Raw genomic sequence first — 24,882 nt, forward strand, 5'->3', positions numbered from 1 at the left:
GTTGCTGCAACTTGCGTATATGTGCCGCAGTCAATCGCTTATTGTGCAGCGGGGAGTCACCCACTGTATTTTTTTCCCCTTGCGATTGTCCAGTTCAGACGCTTTTGGCTAAATGTGCAGCAGGTCTCATTTGACCGAAAACATGACAGTATAGCGCCTTCTCCACCAACAAGCCCAGGAACCTTTTGTTCCTGGTGATATAAGTTCCTGGTAACAAAAAGGTTCCTGTGGCCCAGGTTGTTTGCGTCTCCACGGCGTCAAATAGTTCTTGGTGAATTATGCAAATGAATCTGATGACACATCAGTGGGAGGTGTTGTGTTACTTCCCAACTCATTACTGACACCCAACATCAACATCATTGCAGGTAGAGAATAATTAAGTGAGCTTTAAAGCCATCATGTTAATTAATGTTTGTCTTGTTGAACTGTACTATATCAGGCAGCGTGTTTTATCTCTATTCTTCTGTAGTTCTACATTGGAATAACTGTCAAGCTCACACTAAGTTGGTGTCCATTCCACGGTGGGCTTAAGTTGACTTCCTACCTTGGCATTGCTATGTAGTGCATTGCGTGGCAACGCAACACCACGCGGTATCAAGCTTCTCCGACGCTCTCGGTCTAAATTTAAACTGCACAACAGCACATTTTGTATCCTGTCACCGAGGGCGTCTGATATGTGTTATTTATTACCTTTGTATGATGACACCAGGGCCATGTCCTTTGGGATTTGACACTTGGGCACACATGCGGTCATGCCTAATTAAATGGAGGCAAGTCACTGTATCTGATTGCAGAACAGCTTCAAGTTGATGCCCACTTGCAAAGGGTGAGGTGTTTTTTTAAAATTATTTTTTTATTTTATTTTTTTTTTGGTTTGTTTTTTTGGAGTGGGGGGTCAATAAAAAATGATTAGCACTGAGGTGGTCACAGCTTGACTTCTGGGTCCTGTTTACATTGGCTTTACCCCATTGTGTGTATGAGAAAAGTAGTGAAGTTAAAACATGTTCAAACTATAGACGCAGTCGTTTAAAACGTCAAACGATCATACGCAGCTTTTTATTCATTCATTCAGTGACACGATCTGCATGATTCATCCGAAAGTGCTTCATTGGCAGTATCTCCTGAGGTGTAATTTTTCAACATCTCATGCGGCAAGCTTCCTGTGTAAGCAATCCTACTCTTGGGATGGAGCATCTTTTTTTGCGGCCGCCAACTTGCTGGTATCTGAGGTCGCTGGGTTGAACTTGTAATGGCAGGTATGACTCAAGGCCACTGTCAGATGAACTCTGCACTGAAAGTCCTCAGCGTGCACTTTTTTAAGCAATTGCTTTACATGGGTTTTCAAAAATGATATACCGCCTCGACCGGCAAGGTGGTACTTAGCTTTACTTGTTGTACTGTAGATGTAGGGTAAGAGGCAGAGAAGATCCCCAAGCAGAGTGAATATACATTTGTTCGATAAAGAAGGAGTTTAATGACTTTGTGTAGCTCAGGAAATAGGAGAATTTCCTCAATTGAACACTTTTTAGTTGATCAGAAACATTGATATCAAAAATCATTTGCGGTAAATATTAGCGATAGACTCCAGCACTTCCGCGACCCTTGTGAGGATAAGCGGTATAGATAATGGATGGATGGATTAGCGGCCGATTATCGGCACTGATATATGGCATTTTGACGAATATCCGCATCGCCCTTTTTTAACAATCTGATGGCCGCTAATAAATCAATTTAAAACTGTGTTAAAATCAATACTAAGATATGTGAAAGTTTAACATTTCTGACATTTAGAAATTTTGTAGGACTTCTTTTATTGATTTAGCATTCACACAGTGATTTCTGTAACGATAGCATGCGTTTTGCCACATAACCCTTCACCGTTTTGCTTATCCTTGTGTTTGTTTGAGGTGCAAAATGCAAATTCTGTTTCGCAAACCGCAATGCAAAACTGCCTATTTTGAGTCTTTTATTTTTATTTTTTAATAATTAACTGATTAATCAGTTGTCTGATTGTTTTTTTTTTTTCTGACAATTTTTTCGGCACTGAAAAAAAAATCCAAATCAATCGGGCCCTAATAATTTCCATTGGCTTATCTATGGTGTTTTACATTTTATGTAAGCATTAAGGTAATGGACTTTTGTTATTGTATGGTTCGGTGAGGGTAATCGTCAACTGCTAGTGGCAAATAAAATGCTTGAATCAAGCATGCTTTTCCTCTTATTTAAAGTATTGTGCGAGCGAAAATCTTTTTGTTTCCTGAGTGATGTTAGATCATACCCCCCCATTTCTTGACAGCAAGAAAGTTTCAATGTTTTTAAAGTTTGTGGTGATATGATATGCTCTTTTTGTATCGCGGCTTTATACCTATTGCAGGTGGGTGTGGAACATTCCCCTCGCAATCAACAGGGGTTGGACTCTACTTTTATCCCGTCAACGGCAACGTTACAAAAAGTTTGATAGCTGCTTTGGAGGCTTCTTGCATGGCCGGCCGGGCCCCTGTTCGGCCGGCTTTCCCACCACCTCCTGTGACCTGCTGACAGCTGCAGATGGAGAGATAGGGCAGCCTGGAGCTGTGAGTGGGACAGGTGAGAGAGGGAGGAGTCATCAGGAGCCCTCGCTCAGCAACAACAGCCCTGGGACACGGTGATGGCAAGCTTGGAAAATGCCCTCTAAAGCGACAATATGGCGCTGCGTCAGATCTCCGCCTTTCATTAGTCCTGACAACAGTCGAGGCATACAGTTGGAAAGCTGAAGAAGCGCACAAAGTCCCCCCCCCCCCCCCCCCCCTCTTTTTTTCTTTTTTTTTTTCTAAGATGTTCACCTCTATGCTCGCAGGATTTCCCCTTTGGAGGGTTCAGTTGTGTGGTCCATTTATGGGGCAGGGGGCAAGCTACGCCCCTCTCCTTACGCCTGTGTTGATGAATGGGCTCTTTGTGGGCCTGTGGAGACAAGCCACAGCCTTCCATCTACCTCCATATGGCCGAGGCCTATACATCTCCTGTAGCCTCGGGCCCCAGTGAACATCTGCCTGTCCCAGAGTGCACTTGGGCAGAGGGCTCCATGTGCTCTCCTGGACCGACGCAGATGTTCCTGTCCATGGTTTCAGTTTTAGTTCAGCAAACTCAACGGACACATTTGCCCGTGTAATGCTTCATGTGTTTTACCTCCGGAGGCAAGCTTGGCAATGCACTTAGCAGGTTAGGCCTGTTTGACCCACATCCGAGAAACGATGCCTAAACATCCAAACTCCGTGACTCTGCGCTTTCTCTTCCCGCTTTATTTATTTATATATTTCGAAGTGTTAAGGTCTGCCGATTAAGTGAAATGTCTTGCGTGAGGACTCTTTTTCATGACGCTTCTAATAGGCTTCGTCCCTTGGAGAGCTTCTTTGCTTAGCGTTGACATGTGCCATTTACCGTTTCGCCGTACATTTTTGGGCGGGCAAAAGTCTTTGGATCAAGTGACATATTTATTAATACAGTGGTACCTTGACGTACAAATTTAATTTGTTCCTCGACCAAGCTTGTAACTGAATTTACTCTTATATCAAATATTAGTCCCGAGTGAAATGACTTGAAATGTCATTCATCCATTCCAGTCGTCACACCTTTTAATAAAAAGGAATAACGCTGTGTTGCATCAAATCATTATTAAAGAGAACTGGTAGTGGTAAGTGTAATTACTGTAGTATCCGTGTGTCAGATGTGTGTCTTGAAGGGGTGTGGCCTAGTGAGTGATGTCAGGAGCTGTAGTTGGTTAGTCCCTTTGTGAGCATGAGATTGTGGCCTACAAGATCTCCCCATGAGTGTTTTCATATCGTTGCTTCCGTGTGAAAAACACTTATCTCCATTTTTTTTTTTCATTTTCTTGTTTTTACATGATTTCTTATTTTTTTTACATGAATGGTGTTTCCGGGTTACAGACATCGCGTTATCGCATGTCTTTATTGAACATAAAACAATTTAACACCAGAGCATAGAATTAAAAAAAGAAAACGAAAGACAGCGGAAAATGTCATTCTTCAAACCAAATGTACATGTTCAATGGGAGTAGGAAGAAGAAAAAAAATGAATTGGTCTTACCTCTAAATCTTATTACAGATTTGTCTTGGGTAATGACTTAAAAGGGAAGTCAACCCAAACATATTTTTTTCAAGAATATGTTCTATGCAGGCTCTAGTTGAAACAAGGCAATATGATTAATATGAAATATGAATTAAGCAGCAAAATCTATTTAGCCATCTCAGTGGGCGACCATTTTGTCCCTTCTGTCGACTGAAAATGACATCGCAGACCCTCAGGGCTCAGATAACGACAAATCACAGCTCACCTGTTTTCTGAAGCTGACCTATGATTGGTCGTTATCTCAGCCCTGAGCAGTTGCGATGTCATTTTCAGTCGACAGAAATGGCTAAAAACAAGCGCATTTTGTTGCTTAACTCATATTCTACAAACAGAATATTAATCAGAATGCTGTGTTTCAACTAGTGGGCCTGCATAGAACATATCCTTAAAAAAAAATAAATAAATAAATTAAAAAAAAAAAGATATGTTTGAGTTGACTTCCGCTTTAAATTATAATAATGAAATCTAGGTATCCGAAAACTACTATTTGCTCACATTGAGACAAGTGCTATAAAACTGATAGGATGTAGATTCAAATTGCATTAAGACTTTTTGAAGGCAAAGAAATAGATTATTCTTCAGTGGTCAAGTCAGTGGCCTGAATCCAACCCAATAGAGATCATTGTCCAAATACTTGTGGATCCGACCGTATATTTAACGCTGAATGCTATAAGTGCTCAAAAGCAGACAGTGGCAGTTGGAAACCAGATGTCCATTTTTTTTTCTTTTTTGTGAAGGAAGCCAGAAGCAGAAGGTGAATTCCTGTGGAAATAAAGCTCCACAGAGAGTTAATTAAAACAGTGTACTGTGCAAACGTTTATCCAAGACCTCCGCCCCATCAGGGGAGATTTAGGAGTGTTCCCATTGTTCTTAGTGTCCACTCCTCACTTGAGTGTGACTGATGGGTAAACGCCTACCTGCATGAAAGTGTGATTGATGGCTAAAATCGGGGTTGTGCCCTCAGGTGGGTCTGCTGGTTGCCATGTTACCGAGTCATGACGGTGAACGAGGTAACGAGGTAACACTTTGAAGCTCAGATTGACCTGAAACACGGCAATATGATCATTAAAAGTGCTTTCCTTCATTTTTTTTTTGTACCGGTGGAACAGCCTGCTTTGTTTGTGCGTACCAGGAGCCAAAACGCCACCTGAAAAACTAATCATGACCGCACTGCCCCACTATACATTTTTCTGCCTTCGGAAGATGCTTGAGACATAAACCAGAAAGTCAAAGTTTTGCTCACCTTGCCAAATGTGGCCTTGGTTGTTTCGATTGTCAAGAATAATACAGACTTCTTTTTCTTTTCTTCCATGAGAATTGCATTAAAAGAACACAGCACATTTCCAAGGGAGGTAAAGCCATTTTCTGTGCATTTTTTGCTTTTTCACAGAATTATGTAACAGCCAACGCAGGCTTGTAAAACCACAGCACGCTGTTTGGGTTTTATCAAATTATGCCATGTGGCAGAGAGACCGAGATCTTTTTTGAAATAACAACAAGACAAATGCGTTTCCAGCGCAGACAGACACTCTTGATAATGGGGTGTCAGGATAATTTCCCACCGTCTGTGAGTTGGAAGCCGTCTAATTGATGTTCCTATCATAGTCTGAGCCATTTTTGAGCACTCAGAGGAAATGTTCCTGTCCCATTAGCATCCACCGTGCCCACTGATTATAATTCTCAACTACAGTAGCAGTCAAAAGTTTGGAAACACAAACTATTCAGTGTTTTTTACCTCAGTTAGAAAAAAAAAAAATCAAGATTTGTGGATTAATACTTTTGTCATTATGAAGAAATATTGATGGAATTATTTGGTAAATAGAAAAATGTAAATCAAAACAGAATGTTTTATTATTTTGATTCTTCAAAGTACTGGCCTGTTGCTCCAGATAACAGCTTTGCGCATCTTCGTATTTATGATGTGGGTGATGCTGTATCTCCTGGAATGACTTTTTCAGTTCATAGCTGAGCATTGTCAAGAATTCATAGCTTCAATTTCTTGACCTTTTAATTTTGTTCGAGACCAATTTTCTTGATTTATTCTCTTTGTGATAATAATACATAGTTTGAATATGAAAACGTACGCTAACATTCAATATTGTCTTCTATTGATCCCTGAAAAATGCTTGATTTTGACCCCTGAAAATAATGTCAGCCGTCATGTTGGAGTTACGGTCTCCTGTGTGTGTCAAGATGCGAGAACTGCGTGGAGATGCTGTTCGTCCGCGGCTCCAGCAACTGCGTGCAGTGCGACACGCCCCTGAGGAAGAGCAACTTCCGCGTGCAGCTCTTCGAGGACCCCACCGTCGACAAAGAGGTGGAGATCCGCAAGAAGGTGCTGAAGATGTGAGTGAGGGAGGGTGAGGGGTGTGGCCGCACCGTGTTTATGTGTCTTCCCGTGCCGCCTCCCACTTTTTAAGCCACCTTTGTCTTGCTCATTACGTTGTTTGTTTTGTAGACAATGAGGCTCCCTGGGGTGGCCCCAAGCGGGAAAGCTCTTTCCCTGCCAGTTTTTTTTTTCTTTTTTTTTACTGGGCTGCCCCTCCCTACCTCCTTTTTTTTTTTCCATCTCATCTGTCCTTTAATAGCCCCTTAATTGACATCTAATGTGTGTCTATTAGGCAGAATGCAGACACGCTGTTATAAAATGGTTGATTTAATGGGGGATATTAATGTCGGCGCATGTTTGCTTTCCTCTGGTTTCTTGTCTCTCTTTGCAGTTACAACAAGAGAGACTGCGACTTCCCCAGCCTGAGAGAATATAACGACTACTTGGAGCAAGTGGAGGACGTCGGTACGAGCGCTGACTGACTAAATGCTCACTGTACAAGTCTGCTAAAAGGATGTTTCCAGCCGCCGTAATGATTTCTCCCCAGCTGCATGGAGAGATGTTTAACAGGCATTAGTGCATGCCAGCCTGGGTCATACATCACAGGGTAGAGCTGCCAATGCTAACACATCATGAATGCCAACATCCCATAAGCTTTTAGCCCTTAATAGTGCATGAGGCAGCCTCAAAGGGTCTCCTGGTCCAAGGGTGGATTTGCAATGTTTTTGTGTACATTTCAACATTACTCACTGCTTTATGTCTCAAAGGCGTATTTGTTTTCTTTGGATCATCTGTGGAAGTCAAAATAACAGTGACTGCGTCTTATCCGCATGATTCCAGTTGGCTGTGATGGGCAGACTCAAGTGCTTTAATTGTGGTCTCTGTGCAGTGTTTAACCTTACAAACAATGTTGATGTGGAGGACACCAAGCTGAGGATGGAGCAGTACCAGCGGGAGAACAGAGAGAGCATCCAGAAGAATAAAGCCAAGCTTGTATGTAAATGGTACATTCATTATTGATGAGTTAGGCGGTTCAACATAAATTAGAAGGGAATAAAAAGAATAAGGCTTCAGATATGACACTGTTGTCTTGTAGATTGTGATAACATTCTAAGCTTTGCCTGGGAACTCCATGCACTTTATCTTTTAAACAAAGCTAAGTGAAACATTAACATGTCAGTATAGTGACATTTTGGAAAACTCCAATTGAGTAAACTTTAAGGATCTATTTATTTGTTGAAGTTTTCTTTGAATTTTCTAAGACATGTTGCTGCACTTTTTGATAGAATTTGACAACAAGGATGTCTATTTCCCAAGATAAAAAGCAATAAACCTTTAACATGTTGCAAATATGAAAAACTGTTTAATAACCATGCTTAAAGGCATTTCAACAGTCTTGGAGTTTGTATTCTTAAAAATTCATAAAGGAATATTTCGATTTTTCCTGCAAATGAATATCGGCTTCAAATATCGGTTATCGGCCCCCTTGACTCCTAATAATCTGCATCGGTCCAGAAAAAACAATATTGGTCTATCTCTAAAATCTTACAAACAAAATAATTAACATAGTTGTTTTTTTTCATCCTTCTTTGACAAATGGAGCATTCGTATTTTTTAAAAGACTCTTTAGATTCTTAATACATCTCTTGTATTGGATCTCATGACATTGTGGTACGCTTAAAGATGGGCGCAGTGAGTGTATTTTCTCCAAGTCTTCTTGAAACTAAGAATTATTTTCCGCTGACTTTTCCAGTATTTGTAGTGAGTGGTCAATTTGTGATTGATGGACATATTGAATCCAACTCACCCGACTCTCCTCAGACTCGCGAGCAGGAGGAACTGGAAGAGCTGCTCCTGCTGGAGCAGCAGGGCAATGAGCAGCGGAGACTGGATGTGCTGCAGGAGGAGCAGAGGCAACTGCTGGCCAAAAAGAAGAACAAGCAGGCTCTGCTGGATGAACTGGTGAGAAGCAGACGCGTCGCACTCACAGTACGCCAACTGAATGCCATGTCTGTCTTGTTGCGCAAATGTGATTCCTTAAGAGCCACCACAAAATGACATACGTGTCCCATCGCTGACACACACACACACACAGCCTGAAGGGTTCAGGGCTGATCATTAAGAGCTTTTTACCAGTCATTGTGCTGCCGGATGCATTGTTCTCATTCTGTGATTCCAAAGCCTCTTGGCTCCATTGTATTGAGCTGCAGGCTTTGGAAGCGATTGTTCCTGCAGCGCGGCCCGCTCAAGCACCATCACAGATAGCAGGTTAAGCTGTGTGTTTGTTTGTTTAAGGCACAGGGCCTGTCCTATGTAGGCAGATGAGATCAGCGCTCGCCCCCCCTGGGGGAAGCCTTCTGGGTCCTGACATCTGTATATCCCAACACCCCCAAATAGACTGTTCTCGCACCGCTCTCACACATGCACACACGTACAAACAAAATAAATGTGATGCCTTTTTGGTGTTTCCTCAACACGTGGCGGTGAATGAGCTGCATCGCTATCCACTTACTGTGCTTCACCTTATTAGAATGAAAAGTAGGCATCATGTGTTTATTCACATTAACTCAATCACTGCCATTGACAAATGGACTTGTCTTTTCACAGTCTAGCCATTCAGTCCCAGGAACTTACTTATGTTTTTTTCAATTTTTTTCAAACGTTAGGGAAATCTTTTACCCGAACGGTCTGAAAATGTCTGGCAGTGAATGAGTTAAGTACAAATAGTGTCAATGTCTTCCTTCTTGGTCAATTGTGGTTTGCTTCGAAAAACAAAATGATCTTAGTATATATTTTCAACAGTATCCAAGATCGTAGACAGGCAGCACTACATTCACATCCAGCTACCTTGATACAAGGCAACAAAATGTGATAAGAACCCGCATAAGCACAACATAATTATAACCAGCTCTGATGAGATTTGACAGAGATATAAGCCTCTGAACATGTTCAATAGAAGAGTCCGTGTTCCATTTAAATTGCTGCCAAATGCAAATCTGGATTAAATCCACATGTAAATAGGTTTGATATTGCAGTGTAGCCTGTGACCTTGCATGCAGATAGCAGAACATGTTCTTCAAGTTCAACAGGAGTGGACACAACTATGATTATATAAATAAAAAAGAAAAGACAGAGGTGTAATTTAGTTGTACTGTATTAGTTTTTTGATTAGTTAAAAAAAACAAAAGCAAAAAAAAAAAAATATATATATATATATATATATACACACACTGTAAAATAACATTCAATTTCATGCCATTATTAATGCAAGGATTCTCACAAATATTTAATGGGAACCTCCTTGGAGGTTGCAATACCAAATCCTCATGATGAATGAGGATCCATATTTACAGAATCGTGGCCTGAAAATTAACCACAGCAGTGAAAACATATCCACCTTGATGGAGACTCCAGGACATGTCAGCACTGGAAGCCATTAAACTATATTTTGATTATCTGTAAACACAAAGGTTTCCTTGCGTGTCCTGCCAAACCATCAAAAATGTCCTAACTCATCAGTCGACAACATGTCCAAGTTTGTGTTTTTAAATGTCCACTTTGACAACACTTCACCGGAGACAGTGATAAGTTCGACCTTGTAGCTCATGCAATCAAGTTGCAGCAGCGCCCTTGATGCAAACCTTTTTGTTTTCGCAGGAGAAATCTCAGCTTCCTGCCTACCTCTTGCTCGCCAAACACAAGGCCCGTGTTTCCCAGCTGGAGACCGAGATCGAGCAGCAGAAACACGCGGTCAAAGCCACCAATCACTTTTCAACAGGAATTCAGATGGTGAGTGTGACACTTTTTCTGTTATTTATTCTTAGTACACATTTCAGATCAACTGTTGTGTTGGACCAAAAAGACTCGAGGAGGTTCTTGCTCCTTTTCCCGGTTCTCCTTCACTATAAGAAAAGCTCCTCACTCCTTCTGTCACGTCATCACATTGGTGTGAGTCACTGTGAGCCGTAACTGGGGCCCTGAGAACGAGACCTTGTGACTCTGGAGCCTCGAAGCTTTCCATGCCTGCAGGGACCTTCCGTTTCATTTTGCTGCTATTCTAGTTTCCAGTCATTTGTTTTCATTTTACTGCGATGAGACAGGCTGTGTCATCACCTGAGCCCGTCCCCAACAACCCTCATGAGGAGTGCTTCTATTCCCACAGCTCAGTGATGCATTGGAGAGATATCTGCAAGGTTGTCACCTATAGGCTCCTGCTGGATCCTCCCTTATCTCATTATCAAGTTCTTGTATCAATGAAGCTCATCACGCCCTAACTAGCCTCTTCTACCATGGTTGTTCCTCACCATCAAGATCAAAAGTGCCAAAGTGTTTGCACCTTCTTGTTCTGCCGCGCAAAATTAAACTTGCTGATGGAGAGAGAAACAGCGTTATTATGCTGCTTTGGGTTTCTTCTGCGGTTGCACCCCCACCCCTTCATTTATTTTCACTCTACCATCCCTAAGCTCTCTCCATACATATGCTCCGCTCAGCTGCAAGTTAGGAGAACATGTGGCTTTGAATTTTCCTTCACGTCGGAGTCCAAAAGCATGACTTGTGTTTGACTTGGTGAAATTTCAGCACAGACTGGCAAATTCTTGCTTATTGCTGGAATTCATTTATCTGCTAGGTTGTGGTCGATTGTCCCAAGATGAGTTTGAGTTGGAGGAAACACATCAGCAAAGCTGGTCTGTTATTTAAGCACTTACAGCGATGCCAATTAGCGCTTGGAAAAATAAACACTTTGGCATACGCAACCGTAGGACACCTTGTCATTACACCCATACGAATTAAATGTGGAAGACGTTATAGAGTTCGCAAGCCTTTTCCATGCAGTGTTTTAGTTTTGCAAAATGCTTCTGTGAAAACTACTTAGACAAATTTTTCAAAACTATATACAATAGCCCTTGGGCAAAGGAAGAACTCTTTAAATTTTGGTGGACTCCAATACAAATACAAATTTCCAATCCAAATAGCTAGTTGAATATTAAAAGCGTATTTTTGTCCGTTTGACAAATGGATAAACATGTCACTGGCTTGGTGTGCAAATTATTGCTTGTTTTTCAGGCATTTCTGTAGCTTTGGAAACATGGATCCTTTTGGCTAATACACAAAGAGATCATTGTCCTCTAAACCTCAAATCCCCCGAAATGCATAGTCAGGATATTTTACTCTTATATTGACATAAGTCACAACAAGCATTAAAATATATATATAGTTTTTTATTCTCAGTGAATCATGTACAGTGGTACCGCTACTTACGAAATTAATTCGTTCTGGAAGAAATTTCTTAAGTAGAACATTTTGTAAGTAGAGACGTGTTTTCCATGTATATGCCCTAATCCGTTCCAAGCCCCCAATATTCAGACGTAAATGTTTTATAAAGCATAAAAATGCATCAAAACATGCAACAAATACATGTTACAATTAGATTATTGCGCAATAAATGCGAGTTGTGCATAATGTAAAAAGAAACAAAGAATAGAGTAAAGAATAAAAATGATGGTCGTTCACCTTTTAATTGCTGTCCTCATCGCTTGCCCTCTTTGGTTCATGTTCTCTCTCAGAAGTGGTTTTTGCCTGGCGTTTTGTAAACAACTGATTTAATAACGTGGCGACTGTCGATACGTTACGGTCATATTCTTTGGCGAGATTAACCAAACGCATCCCCTTTTCATAGTTTTCTATTATCTCTTGCTTTGTTTGTATGGACAAAAAGAAAAACAATGTTCTCCTTTTTTTCTTTTCCTCGTTTCTAATTCACGTAAAACTATCGGAACACCTCATGGCCCGAGGGGCGAATGACGAGGACGCTGCATAGACATATCTATCACATATTTATCTATCTACCTGTCTATCTGCACATATAGACACATACGGTAGAGGTCCCTCTTAGCCAATGGGATGCCAGGAAGATGCTAGGCTAGCCAATGGCAGAGCAGCTATGAGTATGTTGCGTTCAGGAAATTCCGGAGCTGCGAGTGGCAGCCCATACTCTATTTTTACCTTTCGTATCTTGAAATTACTTTCGTAACAAGAGGCAATATTTTCCTGTTGAGGCGTTTCGTAACTTGAACATTTCGTACGAAGAGACGTTCGTAAGTAGAAGTACCACTGTATTTATTTTAAAACAAAATTCTGGTAAAAGTCTTCTATTTAGCGTTTTTTAATCTCAATTCAGAATCACTGTTTGCTGCCATTCCAAATGTTGTTGTTATTTAGCTTTATCAATCAGTTTGTTTTTGACCATTTAAAGATTTATTTTGGGCTAAAGCAATGTTTAGTGGTAGGAGATGACAAACCGTGATCGAGATGAATGAACAGTTGGTTGATTTTATGGTCTCTAATTTTATCAACTGTGTTGATGTGCAAGTTCATCTGTCACACAAGTTGGTAGCCATCACTAACCCCGACACATGCAACACTTTAGCCGGCCTCTACTCTCGGGCCAAGGTGAGCTGTCACTGGTGGAATGACATATCCGCCTGTGTTTGAGCCCACCAATCCAAGGAACGTAAAGATGTGGAGGCTCCGGTCTTTAAATAAAGAGTGCTCTAATGTCTCATCTAATGCAGCAGCTGCGTCATGTTGTTGACTGGGAACATGCAGGCAAACAATCTAAGCCTGCTCTTTGCTTTGGGACCCCAACGTTGTACGACTCTTCTGGTTGAGTCAGAAAGCTGTCACATGGATGCTTGATGAAGTTCGACACTCCAATTGTAAAGTTGCCTGGGCCCAGGTGCGTTGTGAGGCTTGGGATGTGCCTGGTCTTGCCTCAGGAATGGCTTGGAAATCGCGCAGTAATCCGTCACTTTGTACTGGCACTATTGAAGAAAGCCAAGCACACAACCCTGCCTAGTCTGAGTAAACATCCTTTGAAGAATCAGTTGCTCACTGATATCAAAAGAGAATTACTGCATGGGAGGCAGCCAGCTTGTCGCTGTTTAAACACGTTGCTAGTTTTTGTCTGACACATTTAACCAGACTCAGTGCCAAGCAATGACAAGTCCTCTCTCTTGGCACCGGCTCCTGGACGTACATTTATGATCATTAGCATAAATTGAATAAACAGCTTTCTGTCTGTACAACTTATGACGCCTGGTTTCATATTGTTAAAGCGTTTGTTTGTGCAAGGAAAGTAGTGTCAATTGTGTGTTCTATCTTGGCGAGTGTATTAGCGGTCCGGCAGTCATCCTCGGCTGCTGTGTCCCATTCCTCCAAGATTTTGACCGATGGGGAATCGCTATAGTCGAGAGCAGCTTTCAGCAGCATCTTAAATGAAAGGTTCTCGCACCACTATGCCTTGATCCACTTGTCACAGACAGCAGAGCAGCTGACATACTTGACAAGGCCGCCACGGGCACCCAATGGAAGCTGCAAGGACGCACACAACTCAAATGTACAGTTCGGCCAAATGTGGGTGGCAAGTTTATCCCTAAACATAGATGTGCAGCTGACTTAAATATTCTCGGGTCCTCTCTGGCATTATTCTTAGTAGACGTGATGTGATCTGTATAGAAAATACAAATTCAAGTGCAAACACGAGCACACTCTTTAGTCAGGTTTGTTTTGCTTTGGTGGATCGTCCTCTACAATGACCTCTGACTGGGAAACAAACCCGTCAGAGTAAGCTCGAGCTGAGCTTGACTTTTTCTCTGGCAGACTGGCCCAACCTGTTCTGCCTGAGAGGTTGCCGGTATATGCTCCCCACCCCCTTCAAATCCCCATTCACTATCTTAAAAGCGGAAGTCAACCCAAACACATTTTTTTTCAAGAATATGTTCACAGCAGGCCCACTAGTTGAAACGCGGCATTCTAATTAAGTTGATGTTTGTGGAATATAAAGTTAAACAGCAAAATCGACTTGTTTTTAGCCATCTCTGGGGGCGGCCATTTTGTCTTCTGTCGACTGAAAATGACATCACAACTGTTCACAACGACCAATCACGGCTGACCTGTTTTCTGAATCTGAGCCGTGATTGGTCGTTGTGAGCAGTTTTGATGTCATTTTCAGTCGACAGAAGACAAAATGGCCGCCCGCAGAGATGGCTAAAAACAAGTGGATTAACACTTATTCCACAAACGGAATATTTATCAGAATGCCCTGTTCCAATTAGTGGGCTTGCATAGAACATATTCTTGTTTGTGTTGACTTCCCCTTAAAAAGCTTCAATTGTTTTTTTTCCCCCTCAGTTTCCATCAAATGCTTGAATTACGTTTTCTGTGTAATGTAGTCAAGGATCACAGATTTTGTGTGACTTTTTATTGGATCAGTGGAACTCCGATTGATCACTACTGGCCTTTTTGATAGCCGGGGGTCAGGTCAGGGGCTAAAGAGAACTGTCAGCTGTGATTGGCACGAGCATATGTGGGCATTCACACCTCTGCCCCTCTGCGTGGCTTGGCCCTCTTTAGGATGGCCTCAACAGCCCTCGCCTGCGTCTCAGGCAAGCCCAGCCCGGCAGAAAAAGGGCTTGACAGCTTTAAGGGCTTTGCACTGGGGCAGCTGCCTCTGGTTATATAGTAAGTTATATTTAAAGGTGTAAGGCATGGGCAAACCAGCTTTTACACTTGCTACCTGAAGATCACATGTCATTTTGAATGAATGGAGAGGCTCTATGTAGTGTGTACATTCTGTGGACAAAAATATGACACACCTGCAAAGCAGTGACGCGTGGTGAGGTTCATGACTTGTGAGGCACTGACTCCTCTATAGTCGGATATAAAAATATGAACCAAAATTAGGTTAGCCTTTATTTCAATTTTGTCCTTAAGCCATTAAGGACGGGAGCGCATAACCGTGTTTCTACCACTAGAGCCAGGAGCGCTGCTGCGTCTTTCTACCTTTAAACCCGGGAGAGCGGATACATCTGTTTCTTTTTTTTTTTTAAATCCAATTCTCGGTCTCTTAGCCAATTTAATGCATCAGAATATACACATGGCCGCGGCAAATGATCAAATTTCCCTTAATTGGCTGAAAGAGTATATTTTTTATAACAAGTAACGTATCTTTGTTCATCCATCTATGCCAGTGACTTATAGTGGGAGACAGAACACATAAATTCCAGATGGAAGAAAGTATGTACCGGTAATCGACAAGTCTATACACTTTTTGTGATATTTTTGTTTGGTGGTGGGCCGTGAAAATTTTCGGACTTAAAATATGTACCTTGGCCCAATAAAGGTTGGGAATACATATTGCGCCAATGGAGCTCAATACTGCCACCTGTGGCAGTGGCAAGGTACTTTGAAAGCATGCACTCTCAGTCGCTGTTCTGGCCAATCAGAAAGGCTAACTTTGTCACACACGTTAATTGAATACATTAGACAGACTGCTGCACATCAGCATGAGCAATACAAAATCGGAATGAAACACATATTGGCGATATAACGACAAACAGCAACATCGCATCTGTGAGTGCACATGCAAACTGCCTACATCGGCAATTAGCGTGTGTAGTGGACAGGGAGGCTCTGCCCGCCCTGACAACACAACCCCGGTGCAAAGACTGAAGGGCTTGGAGAAACTACCATTCTTCTGCGATGTTGGCTGTGTTTGTGGGGAATTTTTGTCCATTCATCCAGAAGAACATTTGCCAATATCAGATTCTGAGATTGTGGGCAAGGCTCTCAGGTTCTTCCACACCAAACTCATCCAAAGTATGCCCTTGTCAAACTTGCTTTGTGCACGAAGGCACAAGGGACACACTGTAGGTCGGGATGGGTACCACTTCACCGTCGTGCGCGAGATGCACCTGTGCTAGTGTAGTGCTGTGTGATCATATTACGATATGATATGTAAAAAAAAAAAGTCTGTCGTGCCATATAACCCTATAGTTTTATACGGATATTTTGTTGTGTGTGACTGTTCGATATTTATGCAACGGTAGCGACTCCTCCGCCTTCCGAGCCCCACCTACTCAAGCTTCGAAGCCGCACTGTCACCGGCATGGGAGCCCGCTGCAACGTTGATGCTCAATGCACGTTGCCACAAATGCAATCAATCATTAAAATGTCAGGGGGAAACACAAGCAAGCTTTAACAAACATGGAAAATATGCATCTCCACTCACAGAAGTGCTTTTTGCAGCTCAACTGCATGTTTCAGCCTTTTTGCTCAACGGTTCTTTTACACTACACAGTTGTTTATACGTTTAACAGTATAATAGTGACTTATTCAAACCATTGCGTTGTCTGTAAATTATTGTTTTTTTTTTTTTGTTAAATTTATATATTAAAAAAAAGCAATGTTAATCATTGTATTTTTGTTCAGGTGTTAAAAAAAAACTATAATAATACTGTTCAAGCAGCAGATTGACAAGCATTATCGTTAAGCAGTAGTAGTGTTGTTAAAATCTTACCGATACCGAAACCTAGACATCGGAGACATGCTGGAAGAGCGGCCTTCCTCAAATTGTTCCCACGCAGTTGCCAAACAGAAAAGTCTGACTTGGGATGGACCAACAAAGAGCGTTGTTGACTCGTTGTATTCTCTCTGCTTTGTGGGAACGAGGACTATTGGTGGGGATTAGTTGGGAAGCTTCTCTGCCTCGTCTTCTGGCAGCTGCGATTGATGAACTGCAATATATTGGTGGGAGGCACTATTTAGCGTCACCTCACAACCAAAGTTATCTTACGGCACTTGGAGGAGGCTACGGAGTATGTACATGAAGCAAATGAAGGAAGGAAAGTGAGAGACAGCATGGGGCAGCCATCTGCCTCAAACATTGCGCTAATTGCAGTGATCGTTGTGAAAAGGTTAGTCTCTAAGTCACGTATGTGTAAGAGTGCGCGCCGCGGATTTTTATGTATGCTTTAGGAAGACAAGACATGTCCTTTGAAAGGCGGATCTCACATCCCTTTGAAGTTAGGCATGTTTTACGAGTGCCTGCCTCATTAAACGTCCCTTGAGCGTCTGCTTTATCATTCTGTCGGATCAATTGACTCACATATCCTGCTTTGTACATGTAAGAAAGGCTTAACGGTTGAGATGCATTCCTATGGTCTTCCTGCCTTGCTCGTCTCTTATAGCCCAACATTTGAAAAACGTATTTGACAAATACTTATCGTTTTTGATAAGCCAGAACCTGCAGAATACGTTACCAACAGATATTTGTTCCAAGAAAGATTTAACTGCACTTCATTCACAAATATATAGAGCAAGAAAGCTATAAAGCTAAGATTGGTTTTTTATGCAGTACCAGTGTGGCTGTTTGAAGGTAACCTTAGAGAGGAATGCAACAGAAAGGTGTCGAGAGTGGAGGCTTGCTGTTCTGTCTGTCACTTGAGAATCTGCTTTACTGCTCGGCGGGCGTCTGCGCCATCCTTCTCTAACACGTAGACATTTCTTCGGTTGCTCCCCTCTTGCTCCCTCCCCGGCGTTTAATTCTATCGTGTCGACTGTTGCATTGTAGTTAAGTAGTGTTGAAAATTTGACGGAGCATGGATGAGAGAGTGGAGGAGTGCAAATTTGCGGGAAAGTTGCTAGGCCTTAAGGCCGATAGACCGATCCGACGTTGGCCAACAGTGACCGACGCTTACCCCCTGTGGCGTCGGGCCGGCTGTCGGCATGTCACGCAGGAAAAATACACCGCAATGACAGACAGCGACGCTGACCATTAAAGTACCTTCTGCGCATGCGTGAGATGTAATACCCTTCCATACCATCGGTGGGGGTAGTCACTATTTCTCATGGTTAGAAAAATCCAACCGGAAAGCTATTGGCCAGGGGCGGATTATAAAAACGTAAACAATGCATTCGGCTATATTCTTCGCTCACGATTAACTCCCACGCAAAGTAAACCCTCACGTTCTTGACACAGTATCGTGAAATGCTTACATTGTCAACCCTCACTCTTGTACTTGGGTACTTGTACTTGTAAGAAGATTAAGGCAGCAAAGGCGTGCTCACTGTTGATCCGCATTTGTCCCTCCCCGTTGGTGCTCCGAGCGCTGATTGGCTAGCTAACAGCCAATCAGAGTGACCGAATGTCAGGACTCACGACGCCGATTCAACATGCTGAAACGCCCACCAGACGCTTCCTGACGGCTTACGACCTCCGACGCCAGAATGGTGTATCTAGGCCTTTAAGTTGGCAGGACTGTATTTCTTTAGTCTTTGGCGGGTGCGCCACTGTTGGAAGAATGATGGGACAGAATTGGAGATCTTGAGCGCCCCAAGGTTAAAGAGGGAAACGGTTGAAAACTTGTAATTGTGTGTAATATAGTATATCGGGAAAATCTGAACTGAACTTTCCAAAATCTGACCTCTGTTTACAAATATCCAGACAGAGCCATGAATTTGATGCAGCTGTCTTTTTTCTCCTTGGCAATTTCCAGCGAGTTGTAATCTCTCCAATGCAGGATCTCTGGTGCGTAACACAGACGATTTGGAACTCTGGTGTGTTGGAATAATAGAGATGATTTGGAATTCGGTTTTATGCACCAGAGATCTTGCCTTGGGAGTGATACAGAGGCTGGTCGTCCTGCTCTCAGAGGGTATCCTGTGGTGGTCGCCATCGTCTTCTGCCAAGTTCCTGTGGGACGTAGCGAATGTTCACAGAACCAAGTGCATAAACAGGCTCGGAATCAGTACAAAACCATCAAAAAAGAGCATTGGTGAGGAGAATTTGTAAGCGACCGCAGCATTATTATGAATCCCACTTCACCTCATTTGCAATGAGCGAAGAAAAGAGTTGCACGTGTCTACAAACCGAATGGCACACATGCAGCACGGGCGGAGCTTCTTTTTGCCGCCCCTCAGCGAGTCATTCTATCACCCTGGCCGCCCCAGCGGAAAATTTCTGGCTCCGCCCTTGACATGTTGACAGTGTTAAAAAAAAAAGCTCCACTCCTAATGAACACACATTGTGGCTAATTTACATTCAAGTGTGGCTAGGAGATTGTTTTTTTTTTTTGTTTTTTTCTTCGCCAAGCGGTTTCATGACTCAGTGCCAACCCAGAGTCATTTGTGTATTTGATAATCAGATAAATCTCCGTTATTGTACATAGTATACCAGAGGTGGGGTACTTGAGTCGACTCGTCCTCGATTTTATGATTTGTGACTCACTTGGCAAAAACTTATGAAAGACTTAACTTGACTTTGGCTTGGACTCCATGACTTGACAAGTCATTCTGTTTACATGTGAAAATCTATTTTTTTGATATAGTGTGGATTTTGTTTGGAAAGAATTTGTGTGTGCGCGTGTGTCTTAAATGTCCCCAATCTGGCAACTCTGATAATGAACGAGGGCTGTGGCTGACTCGTTGAGTGAGCAAGTGTCACAGAGGCCAGCCCAAAGATAAATACAATTTTGACGGTGACGTATTGCGGTACTTTTCTAGCACTGGTATACTCTACTACGATATCAAGTCAACTTTCAATTCTTGGGGTTTTTGAAAACTGGATGGAAAATCTGTATTATGCCGTAAATCAGTTCATAGCACAATGTATAGTAATTCTTGGCCAGTAGCCCAAATATTGAAGACTCATAAAAAATCAAATATGTGCATGTGAGGATGTCAAATATGAGATGATTGGTATGATTGGTCAAACTCCGAATTTTATGAGCTTTAAAGTGTTGGAGTTGAGGTCCCATTAAAAATAAGTGTTATAGTTTACTGCCATTAAACAGTTGTTGACTTAACTAGAATGGATTTCCACAACCAGAGACATTAAATGTGTTTGTTTAGAATAATCATGTTGTGTTTGGCTCAGTTTGTCTGCATTCACGGTCTCAATGTGCATCCTTGGTGCTTTAGTAACTTCCAGTAGAGCTTAGGTGGCTTTACTTGTGTATAGGCTGAAGCGTGTGTGTGGCTGGCTGTGGAGACACATGTTACTCATTTAGTTTGCTTTTCATTAACTCCCCTCTGAGCTCTCTTGTTTATTCTGCCCCCACTTAAATCTCATCTTTTTATCTTCCTTTGTCTTTCTGTTCCTTTTGAGTTTCCCTATAATTTTCCCCGTTTGTTTAGGCATCCTCGTTATAATTCCCGGATTGTCTTCTGAGTCTGATTGCTTTCATGCTGACACAGTGGGTCTAAATATGTGGAAATTCCCCTTATGATGGAAGAATGACAAATCGAACAAATCTGCAATGGCCTTGAGAGTAGTATTATAGTTAAAAATTGAAGGAGGCAGCAAGCACCACTTTGACATTTTTAAATTCTTTAACACACTAAACCAGGGGTCACCCACAAGGTGCCTATGGGCACCAGGTTGTCCCCAATGACCACATGAGCCTGCAGGACTTTTGTAAAAAATAGGGCACAAGTGATGAAACGTTGTGATTTTCTAGGAATGTTGCAGAAGTGATCATTTGAAAATGTAAACATTGGTGAAGATTTATAGAAATCAAGTATTGCTATATTGGTATTTACCTGTTTCCTAATTACTGTGTGAAATCCTTAACACAATCAATGTCTATAGATAGATAGACTTTATTAATCCCCAACGGGGAAATTCAATATCAAGAATCAATAACTATTAATAACATCTAATAACATTGTTAAAGGTAATTTGAGCCAATGTTATCATTCATTAATTAGTGCCCAAGAAGTAACTATCTGTTTCAAAAGAGTTGATGACCCATGCACAAAACTAATCCATCAATTTAGGTAAAGCTATGCAAAGCTACGAGAGAGATGGTTTTATATATAGTAACTTTATATTAAGAGAAAAAAAGCTAGGTAATTAAGCAAAACATCAATCATTTCTCTGAATTTTGGCCCTGTAGCCTACCAGAATATGAACAACCCCTAGACTGGGCAGCAGCAGAGTCACATCTCCACAAAAGCTGACCATGGTGTCACAGCTTACTAAATGATGTGTGATTGGTTGAAAACAAGGAAATGAGAGATGAGACCAAACTTTTTCTCTTCTCCTGCCTTGCCACTAATTGTAGAAAGTAAGAACTGTAGTACAAAGCAGTCAAACGAAACGGACCGTGTCAAATCTTCATTTTAGTCTCCACTGTGGACAGCTAAAAACGGATGGCTGCAGTTTGGACACCCGTGATTTAAACCACGGAAACTTTTTTGACCCTGCCCCCTAAAAGAATCTGAATCGAAAATCATTTGAACCGGGATTGAAACAGAAAACCAGAATCCGAACTGGAATCATTCAAATTCAAGCAGCGTTCAACCTAATGCAAATGATTACCCTGTTGCTGTGCCTGTGCTGTGGATGCTGTGCTATGACTCTCCACAGTCCCCATTTTGCTACAGCAGCCGGTCTTCTTGCTGCCTTCGGCCTCCATCCCATGGCCAATAGTCAAGTGCTGAGAAGTAAATACAGCAGACCCTCATTCTCCTCCATGGTTGTTGTTTGTGAGCATGTCCCATTCCTCCCAATGTATTCAGTGTGGCGTGTGTGTGGTTTTGGCAGTTCCCCTGTCATACTTTTTTGAAGGCTGCCCCAAAGCAAGTAGAACCACACTGGCACTTTGCCGGAGAACAGTGATGGCTCTCAGATGCAATGGGGTTGTGCACAACTGCAAACTACAAGCACAATGATAATAATAACAATAACAATAATAAAAACGTAATGAAATGAATATTTTTTTGGACGGTGTAAATCAAAACAGAACATGGGAATTTCAGCCAAAGTCCTTATTTACAATGTGGGCTCTTTCATGTTCAGTTGGCCAAACTTTAATGAGTGTTTAAAATATCAAATCAAAAAGAGTGCTAAAGTTGGCTTACAAAGGGCTTTTCTAAACCAGTTTGTCAGGAATTTGTTGATGTTGCACTTTATCTGTAAGCCTTTTTGTAATAGTTTTATTCTCTTACGTCATTGTGATTGTGACAGAGTTTCCTTTGCTTACGAATGATGATTATTGTCTTAAAGGTTATTTGTCTTTCTCTCACTGTCTTGCTTTTTCTACTCACCCACAACCCCCCCGCCCCCCTCTATTTCAGCGTCAAACGGTTTCTCTCCAAGCTGTACCCAAGTTAGAAGAAGCGCTTTACCACTACAAGCCCCTCCAAATTGAAACCTTTGGACCACCGGTGCCGGAACTGGAGCAGCTGGGAAGACTCGGGTAAAGATTATTTAAACACACAAAACGTTTTCAGTTCCTTTAAATAGCAGCCAAAGCTTTAAAAGAAAAAAATAATAGTGAAACACAAGAAAATCCTTACCCAATTATGAACTGAAATTAGTATAGGTCTGTGATTTGCGAATTGACTTTAATCACCACACTGACATTTTTGTTTCTATTGAGTGGTGAAATATGCAAAAATAGAAAATCCGTGTGAATGTGTTTTGAAGAGTTAAAAAAAAAAAAAAAAATCTTCAATTCAATATGTATCTATTGACTGATATGAAATACTTGTATCGTGATACACCTTTGAACATATCGCCCAGCCTTGGGAAGCATTTCTGATTATTTTCTGATTAACTGCGAGACTGAAAGCAAATTAGCGAACCCACAAGCCGCCACAGTGCCTCTGCAGGAGCGTCCATTAACACACACAGGAAGTGCTCCCCCCCTCTCGACAGCCCCCTTTGGGCCAATCAATCCACGACGCCACTGGTCCAGTCCTCACCAAATGCAAGTCATTCATCAGTCAGCTCCAGCGCCCAGCCGTCTGCGCTGCAATGGGTCTGCTACTAAAACCCTCCCACATTGTGAGAGCGGCCTGTTTTTATTGGGTGACAGGAGCAAAACAAGGTCATATTTTGGGGGAGGTGGGGACGTGGACCATGTTCAATACTGCTTCACCCTGACAGTAACCTTCATTTGACTGAGATCTTTCAGCGTATTGTATTTTGGTCTATCATGAAGTTCAACTTCTTTAATTGCCTGGAAACACAACTACTTAAGCTGAAACCCGCTGTTTCAAGAATTAGTGGAGAGTCTAAAAAGAATAGCTGTTATATGTTCATTGTTCCATTATGTATTCAGTGAAATGCTGAGGCCATGCTTCTTTCAGCAAAGCTAATCAATATGTAGATGAAGCATATAGCATCGTTTATAGATGGAGAGAGTGTGTGCGCGTCTGTGCGTCAGCCCAGGTGGACCGATGCTGGAAAGGGCACAGACACAAAAATTTCTTGTTTCATGCAATGACCCAGGCTGGCGAGGTCAGATGATCCACAACTCCCGAAATGCAATATTCCATCAAGTCAAAAGCAAGGAAGTAGTTTTGACACTTTGGAGTAGTATGCATATTCAGCTAGAGAGAGATTGGAAAGGCAAGGTCAATTCCTTGGTTTTTGTTGCCTACTGAAGATATTTGTTTTGAGTTCAAAAGATAAATTAGACAAAAGTTCTGAATTCCGGCTGTCATTTCATGGTATTTACATCTAGATGTGTTAAACAACTTAGGACAGAGCACTTTAGATGCAGTTATTGCAAGTAAGGTTTATACCATCAAATATGAAATGTTATTCACTTTTAAGGTAATTTAATAATGTCACTTATAATACTTTTGCTCACTTGAAAAGTTGGTGGCTGCAAAGAAAAGGTGCTCTGTCCTGAGTTGACAAAACTACTACTAATAATAATACAAAGAATGTAGCTGTAAATACCATGGAAGCTGGACTTCTGAGGTTTTCCCCTTCATCTTTTCAACCGAAACCCAAATGTGTTCGGTATACGGCAAAAACAATGGAATGGAATTGAATTGACCTTGCTGTTCTAATACTTTTGAAGGAGACTGTGTGTTAGAGGTTTTGTGCGTGCTTGCTCAGATATATATTGATGGTCAAAGCTTGCACATGCACTCAGCCTCTGTCCCTCTAACCTGCCTGGTATACTCATTGAGTCACCCCTGTTTTTGCACTCCCAGCAATTTGGCTAGAATGGAACTGGTGTGCTGTGTGGTAAATATTCACATACGCGTGTGTGTGCGGGAGAGAATGCAGACAGGTTTGAAGGGGTGAAAAGTGAGTCCCCTGTGTGGAGTGTTGGACGCCAGCTCCAGTCCTGTGACCTGTGAAGGGAAATATGTTTCAGCATGGATGTGCCTCAGTGTGGATGAGCTGGAAGGGCTGCGAGGCAGCAGGTACTTATTTTAAAACTTGGCTGTTTGTCTTGGTCAAGGCCCGCAGTGACAGCAGCAGCAGTGGTGATTTGTCTTGGATGCAGGCGTCAAGGGAGACGGGCGTACATCCACACACATGCACACACCCTCCCCGGTGGCTTCACAGCCTCCAGACGTGGACTCGTGTACAGATATCCAGTCAACACATGGCTGCGCTACTTCTCATTCCAGACAGACTACATGGTCAGACATCCAAAAATGTCTTCTCAACTTCTCTCCCCACATTTTTATGGTCCTGGTCTAAGAAGGTCCAATACAAAGGCTGTACTGTATCAAAAATTCTTTACTCCTATGAAGTAATATTTCTCAAATTTCAGACATTGTCAAAAAGGTTTTGCATTAACAATTCCATCTATTTTCTACAGTGCTTGTCCTCATTA

The 24,882-nt window shown here is 42.0% G+C and overlaps 1 protein-coding gene across 1 annotated transcript in view; it reads left to right on the top strand.

Moving 5' to 3' along the window:
* Positions 1–24,882, top strand: part of mnat1 (MNAT1 component of CDK activating kinase) — a 38,171-nt gene that overhangs the window by 2,128 nt on the left and 11,161 nt on the right. Inside the window, exons 2-7 of the mRNA XM_086048725.1 lie at positions 6,319–6,471; positions 6,846–6,919; positions 7,344–7,447; positions 8,276–8,416; positions 10,112–10,243; positions 22,373–22,494. Of these exons, the coding sequence (XP_085904851.1) occupies positions 6,319–6,471; positions 6,846–6,919; positions 7,344–7,447; positions 8,276–8,416; positions 10,112–10,243; positions 22,373–22,494 (726 nt within the window). The remainder of the gene's footprint in view (positions 1–6,318; positions 6,472–6,845; positions 6,920–7,343; positions 7,448–8,275; positions 8,417–10,111; positions 10,244–22,372; positions 22,495–24,882) is intronic.

This window comes from Filicampus tigris, chromosome 13, assembly GCF_054856515.1.
Source record: "Filicampus tigris isolate MCC_2025a chromosome 13, RoL_Ftig_1.0, whole genome shotgun sequence".
Lineage (NCBI taxonomy): Eukaryota > Metazoa > Chordata > Actinopteri > Syngnathiformes > Syngnathidae > Filicampus > Filicampus tigris.